A 17,071-nucleotide genomic window follows, 5' to 3' on the forward strand; every position below is an offset into this window, starting at 1 on the left:
CTGTGTGCTTCTTCAACCCTACGTCACCGTTAAAAAATAATATTACTAATTACAATTTGTACAGTATCATGTTAATAACAATTCATGGTATGGCATAATAATTGTGAATACTGCTGGGCACAAGATATAGGTCATAATATTATGTTGGAAGACTGGGAAAGGTTGTGGAAAACCGATTTAAAATTTACAGATTGTTCTTTGGTGAAAGAAAATTACATGAAAATGATGTATAGATGGTATATAACACCAGTGCAGATAGGAAGGATGTATAAAACTGCTTCAAATATATGCTGGAAATGCAAGGAAAAAGAAGGGACTTTCTACCCTATGTGGTGGGACTGTAGTAAGATTAATTTTGGGGGGGAAATGATATACAACGAGCTGAAGAAAATGTTCCAATTAACATTTGTAAAAAAACCTGAAGCATTTTTGTTAGGGATTGTAGGAAAAGACCTGCCAAGGAAATTCAAAAATATATTTATGTATGCGACAATGGCAAGAGTCTTAATAGCACAAGGATGGAAGAATGAGGAAATCCTGACTAAAGAATTGTGGCAAGAGAAACTGATGGAGTACGTGGAATTGGCGAAATTGACACACAAAGTAAGTGATAAGGACAACTGTGATTTTAAAGAAGTATGGAAACCTTTTACAAAGTACTTAAAGAAACAACAAAATGAACTGGACTCCTTGGCAGGTTTTGAATAAACAATTTTTTTATTGGTAACATATTGATAAATTAAGGATTTTTACAACTTTATAATATGCAGAAAATAACATGTGCTGAGAAACCAGAGAGAGGAGCTGAGGGAAGTCTGGGGTGGTTTTTTCCTTTTTTGGGGAGGGAAATGAGGATGATGTATTTTTGATAAAATGTTATGTTGAAATTCCTAATAGTTTTTGTTTTTTTTAATTGTGAATACTGCTAACGTAATTTAACACCTAATAATTGAAAAGACACCTAATAGTGTGAGGTACGTCACGGGAGGGTGGGGGATTTGGATTCATATATGCTTTGTGTGATAATGATGTTTCGTTTTGAATATAAAACTGTAAAATTTAATAAAAACTATAAGAAAAGACACCTAATATTATGCAGCTCAAAAATATCAACTCTTTCGAAATGAAGCCACCCCAACGTTTTTTGCCGGGGAGGCAGAAAAATGATAGGCAAGGCGACGAGGGCAAGAAGCCGGCACATCTTAAAACTCCCATTGCCTCCAGGCAGGGCCGCTAATAGGCTTCTGTGACGTCACCGTTCCCTGTAGCCAATGGTTTTTGGGACGTGGGGTCGGTGGGCGGGAAATCATCCTTCCCTACCGGGCGAGCAGCAGCGGGCGCGAGTGTGTGGAAACGGCGCCGCCGGCGAGGAAAGAGTCATGGGCAACGCTGTGGCTCGAGAGGATTTCGAGTGGGTTTATACGGACCAGCCGCACGCGGACCGGCGCAAGGAGATCCTGAGTAAGCGCGCGCCTTCAGGCCCTCCACGCTCCCCTTTGGGGGTCTCGCCCCACACGATGCCTCGCTTGGCGAAGGCGCTCTCGAGTCCCCTTCTCCCTCCGACCAGGAATTGTCCACACATAAGCGCTGCCAGTGTACCCTGGACAAAATGGCTGAAGTAACATACCCTCCCTGCTGAGGGTGGAAGGGGCGACGTTTGCTTTTACTGTGTCATACAGCCGGGCTCTTAGTAAGAGTGCCAACTTGAATAAAATATTTTTTTTGGGGGGGGAGAGGCCCGCCCACATAGGGCCATAGCTGTCAACGTTTCCCTTTTTTTTAAAGGGGAATTCCCTTATTCCGAATAGGATTCCTCGCAAGAAAAGGGAAAAGTTGACAGCTGTGCATAGGGCACACTATTTGAATGGCAGTGTCTATCAACAACTTCTTCTTCTTCTTCTTCTTCTTCTTCTTCTTCTTTCATATCTATATCGTTTTATATTTTTAAGAAAAATCTCAAAGCGGTTTACGGAATATTGAAACATCAATAAGACAATCTGAGGAAAATCAAATATGGAGTATACAGCCAAAGCAATATAATTAACAAAAAACTAAAATATTATCTTAAAGATTTCAAAATAAAACATTACAAAGGAGGTCAACTACAGAATACATATTTAACACAAACTAAGTTAACAAAAAACATTTCCAAAAAAAACCAAAAACCATTGCTAAGTGAAGTCAAATAAAAAAATGCACATTTAAAGCAGCATAATTAACAAGAGAATAAAATATCAAAAGCATGATACGGCTATTTGGCAGGCACAAAAAGATGGGGCAAAAGAATCCAATAGTTAGGGTTTGTTGTCAACTTGAGGGGACGGACTCTCAAATATTTTATGGGGGGGCAAAGGGACCTCCTCTCAGCCCCTAGGAGTTGGCTCCTATGGCTCTTAGTTCCTTGGTCAGCAACTAGATTTCCAGGAGGATCTCTCTGAAGCGAGGGACGGGTGTAGGCTGGTGTGTTGGGCACACTTCAAAATGGTGTGCCAACAAGCTGCCACAGGTGTAGTATCATAGACTCATAGGATTGGAGAGTTAGAAGGGGTCGCCAAGGATAATCTAGCCCAAACCCCTGCAATGCAAAGTGTCATTTTATCTTATGAGCGACAGAAATTGGCTGAGTGGTTGAAGTTGCCCAGCCACCACCAGTTTCTTGGTGAAGTGGAAGTGTGGGGAGACCCTGTAGCTGTATTTGGAAGCTCAGCTTTCAAGTTGATCCTAGAGGCATCTTTTTTTCACATGCTAAGACGTTTGATGCTCTTAGTGAGCAGGTGAGGTGCTAGAAGAGTGGAGTGGCCCTGAGCTTTTAGTTAACAGCATGCTTCTAGTCGTTGTGGCTGCTGAGAAGCATCAGTAGGAGACAAAGATCAAGTTTTATGCTGACAAATGCCATTCCCAATTACACATGTCTCTTTCCATTTATCTGTTTCGAAATAAATTCAGAAATCTGATGTACAAACCTAATAAGCAACTGAGTATACAAACTCAGTTTAGTCTGCTTAGTCGACCATGCTGACTTTCATGTAAAAGTTAGGTCTGTGGGAAGTCTGCATATCTGATACCATATTTGTTCATGTTCTTAGTCAAAGGCAACTTGCTGGAAATGAAGCTTAGTGAAATCATGGGAATAGATAGCATGGATTTCAGTGCTACTACTCTTGATCTGAATTATTAAAATCTCAGTGGACAGGAGTAAATAATTTTATCACAAAGTCACGTTAGCGGAAATTGCCCGCACACTGTTCCAGTCACCACTGGCAGCATAAGGCCCAAAATAGTTCACTGCTACAAATGATAAGGCCTCAGTAATACAGTTCTGGATGTTGATCTATACATACAGTTTTCAGGCTTTACAGCTACAATTAAGAAATATTTCTGCTGCTCCAGCCATTCAAGACATAACATAGACTCTGACTCACAGACTCACTGACTGACTAATAAACTGACATGCCTTAATCATTTATATAGACAGTGCAACTGGCTTGTCTGACCATGCACATCTTGGCTTATGGGGTGATTTATGCCCATGAAGGAAATTAACCCTTTCTTCCATGTTCAGTTCCTCCAATAAGTCGCATCTTGGTTACAGTCTCAAAACTATATTTTAAAAATACCTGTACTTGCATATAGCTCCTTAGTGAAGTAGATGTCAACATGTAACTTAACTGACTGCATATTTACTGCGTTCTGGACCTGTCTCAAAAAGGGCCTCACACAGAGCATGTTACAGTAATCTAGTTATGAGTGGTGATCAAGCTGTCCTTTTCCAGGAAAGGGCATAGTTAGTGTAACTGTTTCTTGTCATGGAGGCTATCTGAGTTTCCACTGACAGATGAATCTAAGAACATCCCAAACTATCTACCTCTTCTTTCAGAGGGTGTGCAACTCTCTCCAGAACTGGTAATTTCTCAAGATCCCATACCTGGAAGGAACTTACCCACAAATTCAATTTCAGTTGGTTTGTCACTCAGCCCACCACCATCCAGAAATATCAAAGCCTCTTCTGATTTGGTTGTAACTGAGAAATAGAACTGCATGTCATCAGCATACTCTTAATGACCACTCCCAATAGCTTAATGTAGATCTTAAATAGTACTGGGGACAAAAGTTGTCCTGTGACACAATGGCTTGTGGTGGACACACCTATAATCTCCTAATGCCATTCTCTGAATCCTGCTCTGTAATGAGTGGAACCAATGTGGAATTATGCCCCAGCTCATGAAGATGATCCAAGAGAACAGCATGGCTGATCGTATCAAAAGGCACTGCAAGATCAACAGGGTCGCAGTCCCCTTGTCTATCTCCCAAATACGGACTTCTGTCAGGGCAACTAAGGCTGATTCCATCCCCTAACTTCGCCTGAACCATTATGGCATTGATGCTGTTGTTGTGCCTGTACTTCATTCATGTGGATTTTACATTAGACTGCAGAGTTGTACTAAAGCATCCTGTATGATTTCAAACTTTTAACATGTATATAGGCTTGTATAGAATGTAGAATCCAAATGATTGTGGCATGATCTTCAAAGAGCACGGTCTATTGACAGCAGTTATTTGAAACTTTATCTCTCTTTTTCTCCCAACAGGTAAACACCCAGAAATAAAAACTTTGATGAAACCAGACTACAACTTGATCTGGATAGTTACACTGATGGTGCTTGCACAGCTAGTTGCTCTTTACCTAGTTAAAGATTTGGAGTGGAAATGGGTTATATTTTGGTCATATGTGTTTGGCAGTTGTCTTGATCATTCTATGACTCTGGCTATTCATGAGATTGCCCACAACAGTGCCTTTGGCAATTGTAAACCTCTGTGGAATCGATGGTTTGGAATGTTTGCCAATCTTGTATTTGGCATCCCATACTCTGTATCCTTCAAGAGATATCACATGGATCACCATCGTTATCTTGGCGGTGAAGGAGTTGATGTGGACATTCCTCTTCCCATTGAAGGATGGTTTTTCTGTACTCGTTTTCGAAAGTTCCTTTGGGTTATTTTTCAGCACTTCCTCTTTGTTATTCGGCCTCTTTTTATTAATCCCAAACCAATCTCTCGACTTGAAATAATGAACTTGTCAATTCAGTTTCTCTTCGATGTTATGGTATACTATGTCTTTGGAGTAAAAGCACTTGTCTACCTGATAACAGGATCTCTGCTTGGGTTAGGCTTGCACCCTATTTCAGGACACTTCATAGCCGAACATTACATGTTTTTAAAGGGATATGAAACATATTCCTACTACGGTCCGCTTAATAAGCTTACGTTCAATGTTGGCTACCATAATGAACACCATGACTTCCCTAATGTTCCTGGAAAAAATCTTCCACTGGTGAGTACATTATAGTGTCCAACTAGCTACTTTCCTGGAGTGAAGCAACTCCCTTATAATTGAATGGATTGATATTATTCCACTTCCGTGCCATGATTTGCTGATGAAGGTGGGAATATACATTAAGACTACACTCTATGTCTCCAAATTTTAAATTTGCTCCTATGTGGGGTAAACTAGTTGTTTTCCTTGCTAATTGCCACAATTCAGTGCTGGGTTGCCATTGTTTTTTGTAGACTTCTGCAAGAAAGTTGCCTTCAATTCAATAGAGCTTCATCTTTGTGGAGCTTTAGGGATCTACTATTATTTATACCCTACCCATCTGGCTGGGTTTCCCCAGCCACTCTGGGCGGCTTACAGTATATACAGGGTGAGTCTTTTAAAAGAGGCCCCGTGGAACATGTGCACTCTGTATCCACGGGGCCTCTTTTAAAGGACTCACCCTGTAGAAAAACATACTAAAACATCAGACATTAAAAAGGTAGCAATTGTAGCTCCTGCACGTACCAATTAGCATTGCTTCATCTCTGTAGAGAATGTTTTCCATTCCACATTGTTCAAGAGGCATTCCTGACCAATGTGCAAGTAAACAGCTTCTAAAACACATTATAAAACATTAACTAGCTATGCCAACAGAGTATGACAATGTTCCAGAGATCCCGTTCTAGATTGTACTCATATATTCATAGTTCAGACCTGAAAAGCCTTTAAGGTGTGTGGAGGAGTGGGTAGAAAATCTGCATCCCATGAGCTTACCTTGGGACCTAAGCCATTGTTTCTAGAAAACAGGGTCAGTGGCTGTCAGTGCCCTGTTCCTCCTCAGAGGCAGCATCCTTTGTGTACCTGTTGTCTGATTAGGAAGTCGCATACTGAGTGAATGCTGGGTATTTACTTGTATGACTGGCACACTTCCCGATACAGGTGATATGTCCCCTAGATGTTGGAGTGCAATTCATATCTACCTCAGCAAGCATGGCTAATGATTAGGGATGATGGGAGTTGCATTAACATCCAGAAGGCCACAGGATCCCAATCTCTAATTTAGACCTTTTAAAGTTCAAGAGGATTAATCATTTTACAATTCAAAATATTGTGTTTATTTTACTTAAAACACTTATATACTGCTTAAGCATTTGCATTTCTAAACAGTGCAATTAAAAACAATCCACAGAAAATGGAACAATAATCTCAGTTGGGGTGTAATTCCCAGACTTGGGCCCACTACACTAAATGCATGGCTAATAATAGGGGCTGTGCATCTGAGCCATGGGGAAGCATCGAAGATTTCAGTGATCAGGCCAAGATATAAGGGAGCAGATGGTGTAGTTCTGTGCGTAGACATACATACAATTAGTTCCTAATTCTGAGACGAGATTACTCACCACAACACTGGCTATTTAATATTCTGCTGACAAACTTTAATTTCTTTCTTTCTTTCATTATAGCTGAAGAAAATGGCCTCTGAATACTATGATCATCTGCCACAGTATAACTCCTGGACAAAAGTGCTTTATGACTTTGTGATGGATGACACTATCAGCCCCTATTCGCGAGTGAAAAGGCATTTAAAAGGTGAAGTGATACTGGAGTGAAAAAAGACCCACTTCCGTAAACACCAAAAACAGCCTAGTAGCTGGTGGAAGGTTTTGTTTGATCAAGATGAATTTGCTTTGTATCTTGATCTGGTTTGAACTATGAATATATGAGTACAATCTAGAACAGGATCTCTAAAACTAAACGTTCTCGTGTTCTTTTGCCGTATAACTATGTTTCATGATGTGTTTTAGTAGCTGTTGACTTGAACATTGGTTTGTTATTGTAAGCATTTTATCTTACATGCAGCATATGTACTTGTTCAGTTTTTTACACTTGCTGCCCAAGACACTAGCCTTTGCTGACAAACCTTCCAAATTAACTTCTTTTAATACCCCAGAATTGTTTTAATTATTGTAGTAGCTGACCAAAATGGCTGGCTACAACTCCTCCTATATTGAGTTATGTCTTGGCCAATCCAAGTGCTAACCTAATTGATGGATTTACAACTGTTGCTGTAAAGTATATACCTGGTGAATAAGGCTAGTGTTTGTGTAATTTCAAAACACATGGATATGATTACCATGGATATGATCTCCTGCAGCAGGCCCATTTCCCAGAAAACATCTGCATTCCTTTTTTAATGCATCTGTACATAAGAGCTATGCCCTGCCATCAAATTAATGCTTCTTTGGAAACAGACTAGAACTCTTGAAGTTTAGAAACAGAATAGTGGCCACAGTAGTGGAGCCTATGTGTGTCCCAGTAACCATCTTGTGCTCTCTTAGCTGGGGCAAGAGCTGGAGTGTCAGATGTTGACAGCAGGTAGCAAGTTTATAAAAGGTATAGAACATCGACTGTGTGAATGTTAAATACCTCCTACAAAGGAATACAATAAAGTTGTTGTTCAAAAACAATTCTTGGACACTTGAATAAAGATGTTATTAATGAAGTTTATTTAACAAATGTGTGCAATGTTCTTGAGATCAAGGTTGAAATAATAAAGTAGGCATCACAATTCATTTTGGCCCCAAGACTTTAACACGGCAGTCTTTTTGGTATTGTTTTGTAAATCTGCTCTTGAATAATTGCTATTAAAGGCCTAGTGTCAATAAGGTTTCTCAATGAATGTGGGAAAGGAGGCCTTAAGCCCACATCCTTCCACTTTAAGATCACACTTTCAAACAGAAACTAGATTAGCAAGATGTGCTGTCAAAAATTAAAAGAGAAACCAGTAATTTAGGCTACTGTCCATGCTCACTTTTGGTTAGCAGAGTATTGAGATGCTCATGAGATTATTTTAAAATAAGGCAATTTAATATGGCAAGAGAAGACCCATTCATATTTTAAATTTCGTCTCAATCAAGGAAGCAGGTTAACCACATCCTTGTGTTGCACAAACTGAAAATTATCCGTCAAACAGGACCATATGGCATACTGTTTCTATGGAACTGGAATGGAATAATTGCCTTTTAAAATTGTATTATGATTTCGTATTGTATCAATGTGGCTCATATTGGATTATTAATGATTATTATTAATTTAAAAAATGTTTAATGATTATTATTAATTTAAAAAATGTTTTTTTTTTTTAAAAATCCAGGAGCTCCACTTCACACCACTGGTGGTGGTGTGAAGTAAGATTTCATCGCTACATGAAGACTACCAATGGGCTTTTATATGTTCAGTCACATTGACCTTGTCAATTCATTGATACCCACTCCTCCAAGTACTAAGCGACTGACAATGTGCCAAATCCTTAGGAGCTGTTGTGGTGCCAGCTTGGCTCCCTGCCTCATTCCAGACAATAACAAGAGCTCCAGCAGGACTGCCAGACAGTCCTGCAGGAAATTCCCCAAACACCATCTGGAATTCAGATTTCGTCCGCTTTTGAGGAGAGTACTGAATCAGGTCCTTTACTCTTGCAAGTTAAATTTATAATCTGTCCGTGACAAGTGTCACATATGGCTTCCACACCCAAATCACTATTTGAAAACAGAAGATGTGGCCTAAAGCCCAATGTGTACCCCAATACATGTGCTGGCCAAGATAAAATCAGAGAGACGTCCTTGGTTGGCTTGGAGGCCATAAACTGCTGAGCCACAGCAGACAAGACCACCATGGCATGCATGTTTTGTCACCGAGAACAACCCACTTAGGACTCCTTCAGTCCACAGCTGTGATTGCCTCTATAAATTCAGGCAGGGAGAATTGCTTACTGGGGTGGATGGTAAGCCAATAGAATCCTATTCCCATCCTGGCATCCCAAACCAAGATACAGACACCAGAACACAACCACTTGGGTCAGGGGGAATCAAATCCCTAAAGATGTGTGGGGAACCACTGGCTCTCCACTGGCCACACCCCTTACACTTCCTCTTCCAGTTCTATGTGCTTTCCAGGGTCCACATGAGCAGAAGCAACTGAGAAGGTAGTAAAGAAAGGAAACTGATTTGGAATGTTGCATTGACGGGTGGAAGCAACTGAGGAGGGAGACAGAGGAAGAACATGGCAGTACCAAAGGTATTTTCCAGGAAATAAATACAATCTCTAAACAAATTATTCAACAAACTCAGCACCTGGCCCTAATGATAACTGATGGTGCACTAAAAACACCAATACATAAGGAATTTATAACATTCCTGCTAACAACAGCTAGCATTATACTAGAAACTGGAAGGATGTGAGTTGGGATGTATGGAATATAGCAATCATGAAAAAACCTAAGCATAAAGTTAAAGCAATGCAGAAGGGAGCAGTTTTTATGAAATGTGCTTTATTATGTACACAAATACATTGGAATATGGATGCATTCCTTAACACCCAGAAATCTATGGAAATGCATCCTAAGCTGAACACTGAACCTCTTTGAGGAACACATTACAGATGGCTGTTTCTCTGTAATACAAGCTCTGTATTATTTATTCTCGGTTAACTTTTTTTGTTTTACTGTTTTGCTGATGCTTGAAAACAAATGCATTTTTAAAAAATCCAATCATATCTGACTTTCACACCAGACCACATGGAAAAGCAAAGTCTGTGTGCTTTCTATGTGTGGGAAGCAGAAGATTTTGCAATAATAAAGCCATGTTCTTAGGACACCTATGCAGCTGATTAATGGTTGCTATCTAAAAGTCCTTGTACACTGCTGTGAGGATCTCCTTTGCATTGTCTGGATTGGTCATGGGTGGATCAAATGACAGATCCTACAGGCGCTTGGCTTTAGTCTTACTTCTTCAGCCCACTGCACCCAATTTTTCCTAATATTCCCTTGTTTTAAGTCATACACATAAAACTAGTATGGAAAAGAATGTGGTATTTTGAAAGCAAACAAGCAGACTTCTTTAAATAATGTGAAGCTTCCCCACAGAGAAGCTGTTTTTCCTTAAGTTTTCAATGTAGTTTTAAGGATATTTGTCTGCCAGTGAAAGCATTTCTGCTTGCCCAACAGCACAATTTCCCCTCTCCTCAGCTGGGCCCTGCTGCCCACTTTTTTTTGGAAGGGCGTAGTAGGTGGCAGAGTAACTACCCTCATGGTAACATTACTCCTATTACCTGCCTGGCTGTTTTCCTGTCTGTGGGGTAAGACGGGGATAGAGAATTTGTGCCCACCCTGCAGCCCAATGTCGGATTACAACTCCCATCATCCCTGGAAATTGGCCATGCTCTCTGGGGCTGATGGAAACTACAGTCCCAACATCTAGAGCATCACAGGTCCCCCATCCTTGCTATCTGGGCTAGGCTTGATGCGGTAGGTTGACTTGCTATTGCTTCTTTGTGTATTAACCGGTTCAGTTTACAGGCAGGACACTAAAAAATGTCTCATAGTGGAAAGAAAAATTTAATGTCTGAAGAGTGATGGGGAGAAGCCCATGACAGCTGACGGCATATTTTTAAAACAACATTTACATCTTGCACTTTCTTCCATCACAGAATCCATGGCATATATGGGGTTTCTGACCAGATCCAGGGCTGCTTAGCTTCAGCCGGATGGCCACATCATGTATCTTCTGGCCATATCCTGGAGACCAGTTTGAAAGGTTGTGGCCAAATGTTAATTACTATACAACGTGATAGAACTTCTCTCAGAAACGGAGTCCAGCAATGTTGAGATTGGCAGGCAAGCAAAACCAAGGTTAAGTCCAATCCATGAAGATGCTTCTGGAAAATAGTCCACTGGGAGAGGTCCTCAGGTTAAGCAACATGTTGGGTGTTGGGGATGATCCAGCTATCACCTGCTCAGTGACTTGCGCAGCTCTTCATACATTATTTGGTCCTAAGGATGCCGGTGAAGGGAGGAAAAACAGAAACAAACTCATTCAGTAAGGCTTTTGAGCCGACTGTACCACAAGGAAAACTTTTACCTAGTGGCAAAGATTGTGTTTCAGCATTTACAAAAGAAACCTAGGGAAAGGCAAAGTGGCTAATTTACTGGCTTTTTAAAGATCCCAGCCGCTGAGGAGGCAGTGTCCAGAGCCTTCCTTCTCCATGTGCCAGTAAGATTCCCTCCCACTAACACCAAGGAAGGCAGATGCGTGGTTTTCCCCCAGATCAGACTTGTTTGGACAAGAGTGAAGGGGAAATTGGTTGCCTCATATTCCTTTGCACAATCCTTAGCCTTCTGTGCCACTCCCAGCTTAAGTCAGCAGCTGGCCTAGAGCACCTCTCACCTTTCTCGATACAGAAGATTTAACTTTCTTGAAAGCTGCTTCGAAGTGTTTTCTGGCAATCTTGATTTCTCCTGCGAACAATACAGTGCAACAGGAGAAGGTTAACATGCTTCCACAGTATACATAATGAACTGTAAAGAAATGAAACTTAAGGCTATAAACAAAATAAGTTTTGGGAAGAGGATAATGAAAGCATCAAACACCCTTAACAATGAAGATTGCCCAGAGATTGAGCTTCCCGCGACTTGCCTTCTAGGCACTTCCAAGTGCTCTGCTCAAATGGATAAAAAGGCTCCTAAGTTTCCTACTCTCAACAGTAGAAAGAGATTGCACATTTTTTTTATAAACAAAGGGCTGGATTCAACTACCCTGCTCCTCTGACAGGAGCCAGAATAATGGCTCCTGCTAGCACAAGGGGATTCTTGCCCTTCCCCCCATGGCTCCCCCAGACTCTGGAGGGTCTGGAGAACCCCCAGAAAAGCATTCAGGGGGAGGAGGGGGAGACTGTCCCACCAGGTGAGGAGAAATGCTTGCCCAAAGGAACAATCTCCTTAGTGCAGTGTTGAAGCCCACCCAAAATCTGACATCATTTTTACAGTTCTTCGTGGAATAGGAAGGTGACCCACGCCTCTCTGGCAAAGCAGGAACAACTGGAAAAGACCATCAGGCTCATGAGAGAACTTGCCTCTGTTCAGCAAATGAACCAGCAAGAAACGGCGCAGACTATCAAGGAGGAGGGAGAATATAGAATCAGCTTTCCCTCAGACTATTAGCTGGATTTGAGAAGATAACCTAGGACAGCTTCCCTAGAGACTGATTCCCACAATGATAAACTGGGCGATAGATATCGGTCATTATATAGATATGGAAGCATGGGAACAATTGTGGAATTTGGATATAAAATTTACAGCATGTTATGGTTGAAGAGAAAATTATATGAAAATGATGTATCGTTGGTATCTAACACCAAGTAAATCGGCCCGCCCAGGTCTTCTTTAGAAACAGGTTTTTAAAATGAAGAATGGTCCAATTCCAGTATTCTGCTAACAGGAAGAACAGTTTTGTATACCTACTGCCTTGAAACGTTTATGTAACTAACTAATGGTCTACATCTCCGGAGCCATGCATCCAGCCAGAAACTCTGTGTACGTTGCTGTATGCAAGGATTTTCTCTGAACTGTCAACTTCACGGGCTACAGGGAGATCAAAGCACAAATTTGGAAGGTACAACAGAACAAGTTCCATGAGTAGTAGAACATTCCAAACTAACACAAATTAGTTGTACCTGGCTGTTCTTCATCAAACTCTGGCAAATCACAAAGGGAAGCGGTGACTCGTAAAATAGTCCAAAAACATGCAATAATTCATTTTATTTGTTTCAGCTCCCAGCAGAACATCTGACATATTTGCATCAGCACTGAAGGACTTCATTCTAAATTTCTGGGCAAGCACCAATCAGAAATAAGGAAAAAATCCCTCCCACCTGCTTCCTGATAGTTCACTAACCTAATCTAAATGGTAGTTTAAAAATTTTGAAGATTGCCAGTTTAAAAATCTTGAATCTGCTTAAATATTCTAAAGCAACCTTAACCTGAAATCTTCATATTATTTTGAAAGGAAACTCCTGGTGTAAACAAAGCATTTAGGTGAGAGCAACAGCTGCCATTGATTCTTGGCTTCTCTACAAAGTCAGTGAACAAAGGCTACAATGATATTGCTGTGATGTGTCTCACAGTCTCATTTCACAAAGCCTCTAACCACATGCAGAGGAAAGGGCGGAGAATATTCGCTGCTCGATCGTACACTGCCACTTGAAATAATTGTTACAGCTGCTTGTGTGTGAAGCAGCCTTTCTGTATAGACAAGGATAGAGCCAAATGGCTCGAGTTGTTCGCCCAGCTAGCCCCTTCAGCATAGTTGGTCAGTCAGTATAGACGGGAATCCCAAAAGAGTCGGCATGTAGAGATTATCCCTAAACGGCCTCGGTCCTGTATACCTGAAGGAGCGTCTCCACCCCCATCGTTCAGCCCGGACACAGATCCAGCGCCGAGGGCCTTCTGGCGGTTCCCTCATTGCGAGAAGTGAGGTTACAGGGAACCAGACAGAGGGCCTTCTCGGTAGTGGCGCCCACCCTGTGGGATGCCCTGCCATCAGATGTGAAGGAAATAAGTAGCTATCCTATCTTTAAAAGACATCTGAAGGCAGCCCTGTTCAGGGAAATTTTTAATATTTAACGCTGTATTGTTTTTAATACTTGATTGGGAGCCGCCGAGAGTGGCTGGGGAGACTCAGCCAGACGGGCGGGGTATAAATAAATTATTATTATTATTATTATTATTATTATTATTATTATTCCGGATTCAGAGTTCTATATTATCACTCCCTCTCATAATAGTAAACACAGTGACAGTAATGGAGCCGCCAAAAGGGGAGACCTTCTTTGTGATACAAGGGTTAAGATCTACCGTCCTCTTTCTCTTTTGGTTAGATTATTTTATTTAGTTTGTCTTATATTGTATTGTATGATGAAAAGTTTCAATAAGAAATTATGTCCAAAAAAAGAAGAAAGAAAATCTTTCAACTTGCTCTCTCTTCAAGTTCTTCTGTTTAATATCCTCTTCCTTACCTTTCCTGTCTGTGGCATTCAGCACTGCCATCTCCTCTTTCAGGGCACAGACAGAAGCCTCCCGCACTAGAGCTGAAAGATCTGCTCCCCTATAAAGACAAACAACAAAAGGCCAATGAGTCATTTTAGGGTGCATTCTTTATCCCAAACGAGAGTTGTAACAGCAGAAGCGGAACGAATATGGGCATTAAAATGTCACTGAACAGACATTTAAATAAAATTATTTCCATTCAGCAAGGTGTGCTGGTTAGTCTGAGACGTGCTCTTTTTATATATTTTGGGGGCAAACGGATTAACATGTGTTAATTTAGATTCTGTAAGCATATGCTGCAACCCTCCTTGACACATTTTACAGAAGTACACTTGCTTTCAAAATAAACATAAACTAGGAACAGAGGTTTTTGCTATGCAGAACCTAATGCATTTCAGTGTCATAAAGCAGAAGATTCAAAGAAATCTGGAACATTAGTCTAGGCAGATGTGTTAATGGAGGTAAAAAGGCAAGAAGATGAGGATTTGGAGTGATGTGTTTATTTTCTACTACTGATAAGGCGGTATCATAGAAGGACCAACGCTACCTGCAAGTGGCAATGGAAGATAAAAAAAGAGAAATTTACTTACGTAAAGCTATCACAGCAGGGATTATTAGCAATTTCTTCAAGGTCCACATCAGTGTCAAGGGGGGGTCGGGTTCCACCCTATAAAAGGTGACAACCGGGGAAATGTTTAGAGACATAGGGCATCGACTGCAACCACCCACCTAGCAATTGTTTCATCCTACAGCAGGGATGGGGTACATTTTTCTGCCCAAGAACTCCATTATTCCATTCTGCGGACAGGATTGGATACGGCAGGTGGTTGGTGGGGGCAGGATGAACAGTGCAGAGAGAAATGAATGTGAATTTTGTGTTTGTACGGTAGGCTAGTCTCAACACACAATCCCATGCTCCTCCACCCAGGCAAGAAAGAGGCACGATCACACCTGGGGGAAAACACAAGGAGGATGGAAATCAGGACTGCCAAAGGGTGTGGCCTGGCAAGATTCCCAACAGCCAAATGGAGAAACCAAACTGTCAAGGAGGGAGTGGCTTTCCCAAGTCCTCCCTCCAAGCTACTAACCAATCACACAAACTATTCAGTAAGCTTCTTAGGAACACCCATGGCTGGCTTGGGGCACTCACCGTTTCTTAACCCGGGGTTCTTGATTCAATGCCAGCAAGATGTTATTTGCCATCAAGGCTTTATGAGGTTCTTATATTACTCACTGTCCTCAAGGATTTAAAATACTTTTATAGAAGAAATATACAACAGGAAAAACACTTAATCAAAAGCCTCACAAAGAAGTTAACAAGTTGTTTTAAAAAATACAAACGCCAGTACCAAGTACTAGTACAAGTCTATAATGTTGTTTTAAAAAACGCTGGTCATGGCATGACTAAAGAGAGAACTATGTGAAACACTGCTTGGTTGTTTCCACATAAAACAGAAAGCATGGGATTTTATTCAGCAGCGTTTCTCTGCTGATGGAAGGCACTTTGACCCAGTGGAGGCCTCCATCAAGCTGTGTAACAGGGAGGAAGGCAAGTTTTGCAAATCCTTCATCCTCTTCGGACCCTGAATCCATGGGGGTGGGACACTTGTGGAACAATGTGGCATGTGGTTCTGGAGTGGGTAGTATGAATTGGAAAAGAAGATTGTCTCCCTTCCCACTGAAGGAAGCGTCTGCTGGATCAAAGAGCCCTCTGTCAACATGCATGACATATCTAAATTTGCAGACATAAAGGGCACTGGCTTAGGCAACAGCTAAAAATCCTAACAGCACTGGGAAGAATACAATCACCAGACTTTCAATAAGGAAGAAAAAAATTGGCAGTCCACAAACAAGTTCTACCAGCCAGGCACCAACTACTTATATACTTATGCATCAGAAAGGCAGCTTGAGAAATTGTTTGGCAAATTGCCTGCCTGGGAAACATTTTTCAATGACTAAATTTCAAGCTTGCATTTAGACATGTAGGAACAAGCCAAAACACGCTTTATTCCATTTACAGCAAGAAAAGCATTGTCTTCTCCACCTTGCAAATAACCAGCTTTGTATGCAGTTTTGCTAATTTCCTTAACACAACCTGAGCTAAAGAGCAGCACCCACATTCATTAACCCAATCCCTTCACTTTTTCCCAGGAAAACATTTCATTAATCTCTACCAGTCTAAGTTTGGCTCTAGGTCAAACTTGGCTCAGTTCTAGAACCAAAACTTGCTTTAAAAAACACCATTCTGTACTCAGGTACAGAACGCACAAAACACACTCATTGTGTCAGCTCTGAAAGGGACAAATATGTGCACATTGTGTTTAAACAAATTCAGTTACTTGCAAAGTGGTGTTTAATCATTTTTCACTTACGACTTGAGAGCATTTTGAACAGAAAAGCAATTAATGGGGTTGCTAGCACAACACATAATGTTCCTGCACACAAGTACAAATTGCATCAGAGATTTGTTTTCTTCAAGTTTCCACAGAAGAAGCGATCAAAGGAGTCCGGATCACAAACTGTTGAGATAATATGGCCACATGAAGTAATTCGCTCCATTTGGACATGCTATGAAAACTCAAGCTTAACCATTAGTAGCTGTGAAATCCACTGAATTCAGTCTCTCAGGGTTATTATGAGGATAAAATCAAGAGCAGAACCATGTGGAAGGTCAGCGGTTCGAAGCCCCATGATGGGGTGAGGTCCCGTTGCTTGGTCCCTGCTCCTGCCCACCTAGCAGTTCGAAAGCACGTCAAAGTGCAAGTAGATAAATAGGTACCGCTCTGGTGGGAAGGTAAACGGTGTTTCTGTGCGCTGCTCTGGTTTCGCCAGAAGCAGCTTAGTCATACTGGCCACGTGACCCGGAAAAACTGTCTGCG

The 17,071-nt window shown here is 41.2% G+C and overlaps 2 protein-coding genes across 4 annotated transcripts in view; one reads left to right on the forward strand and one right to left on the reverse strand.

Annotated features, from left to right (window-relative positions):
* Window positions 1-1,287: 1,287 nt before the first annotated feature.
* On the forward strand, window positions 1,288-9,964 carry LOC114594625 (sphingolipid delta(4)-desaturase DES1-like). 2 transcript variants are annotated; one of them, XM_028724545.2, is made up of 5 exons: window positions 1,288-1,461; window positions 4,590-5,332; window positions 6,778-6,904; window positions 8,629-8,776; window positions 9,251-9,964. In XM_028724545.2, the coding sequence occupies exons 1-4, from the start codon at window positions 1,380-1,382 to the stop codon at window positions 8,757-8,759; spliced, it is 1,083 nt and encodes a 360-aa protein (XP_028580378.1). In that variant the 5' UTR covers window positions 1,288-1,379; the 3' UTR covers window positions 8,760-8,776; window positions 9,251-9,964. The 2 variants fall into 2 exon arrangements, with proteins under 2 accessions (XP_028580378.1, XP_028580379.1); XM_028724546.2 differs by having other exon boundaries at window positions 9,268-9,964.
* The window catches only part of NVL (nuclear VCP like), a 38,508-nt gene continuing 31,058 nt past the window's right edge, over window positions 9,622-17,071 (reverse strand). For both annotated transcript variants that reach the window (XM_028724541.2, XM_028724542.2), the window contains exons 20-23: window positions 14,783-14,859; window positions 14,162-14,250; window positions 11,536-11,606; window positions 9,622-11,141 (exon numbers count right to left, since the gene is read on the reverse strand). In XM_028724541.2, coding sequence (XP_028580374.2) covers window positions 11,097-11,141; window positions 11,536-11,606; window positions 14,162-14,250; window positions 14,783-14,859 — 282 coding nt within the window. In that variant the 3' untranslated portion in view covers window positions 9,622-11,096. The remainder of the gene's footprint in view (window positions 11,142-11,535; window positions 11,607-14,161; window positions 14,251-14,782; window positions 14,860-17,071) is intronic.

Source organism: Podarcis muralis, chromosome 3 (assembly GCF_964188315.1).
Source record: "Podarcis muralis chromosome 3, rPodMur119.hap1.1, whole genome shotgun sequence".
In the NCBI taxonomy this organism is placed as follows: domain Eukaryota; kingdom Metazoa; phylum Chordata; class Lepidosauria; order Squamata; family Lacertidae; genus Podarcis; species Podarcis muralis.

Coding starts and splice junctions, on each gene's coding strand:
- LOC114594625 (XM_028724545.2), top strand. CDS start 1,380: ATGGGCAACGCTGTGGCTCGAGAGGATTTCGAGTGGGTTTATACGGAC. Junction 1,462..4,589: donor CCGGCGCAAGGAGATCCTGA/GTAAGCGCGCGC, acceptor TTCTCCCAACAG/GTAAACACCCAGAAATAAAA. Junction 5,333..6,777: donor CTGGAAAAAATCTTCCACTG/GTGAGTACATTA, acceptor CTTTCATTATAG/CTGAAGAAAATGGCCTCTGA.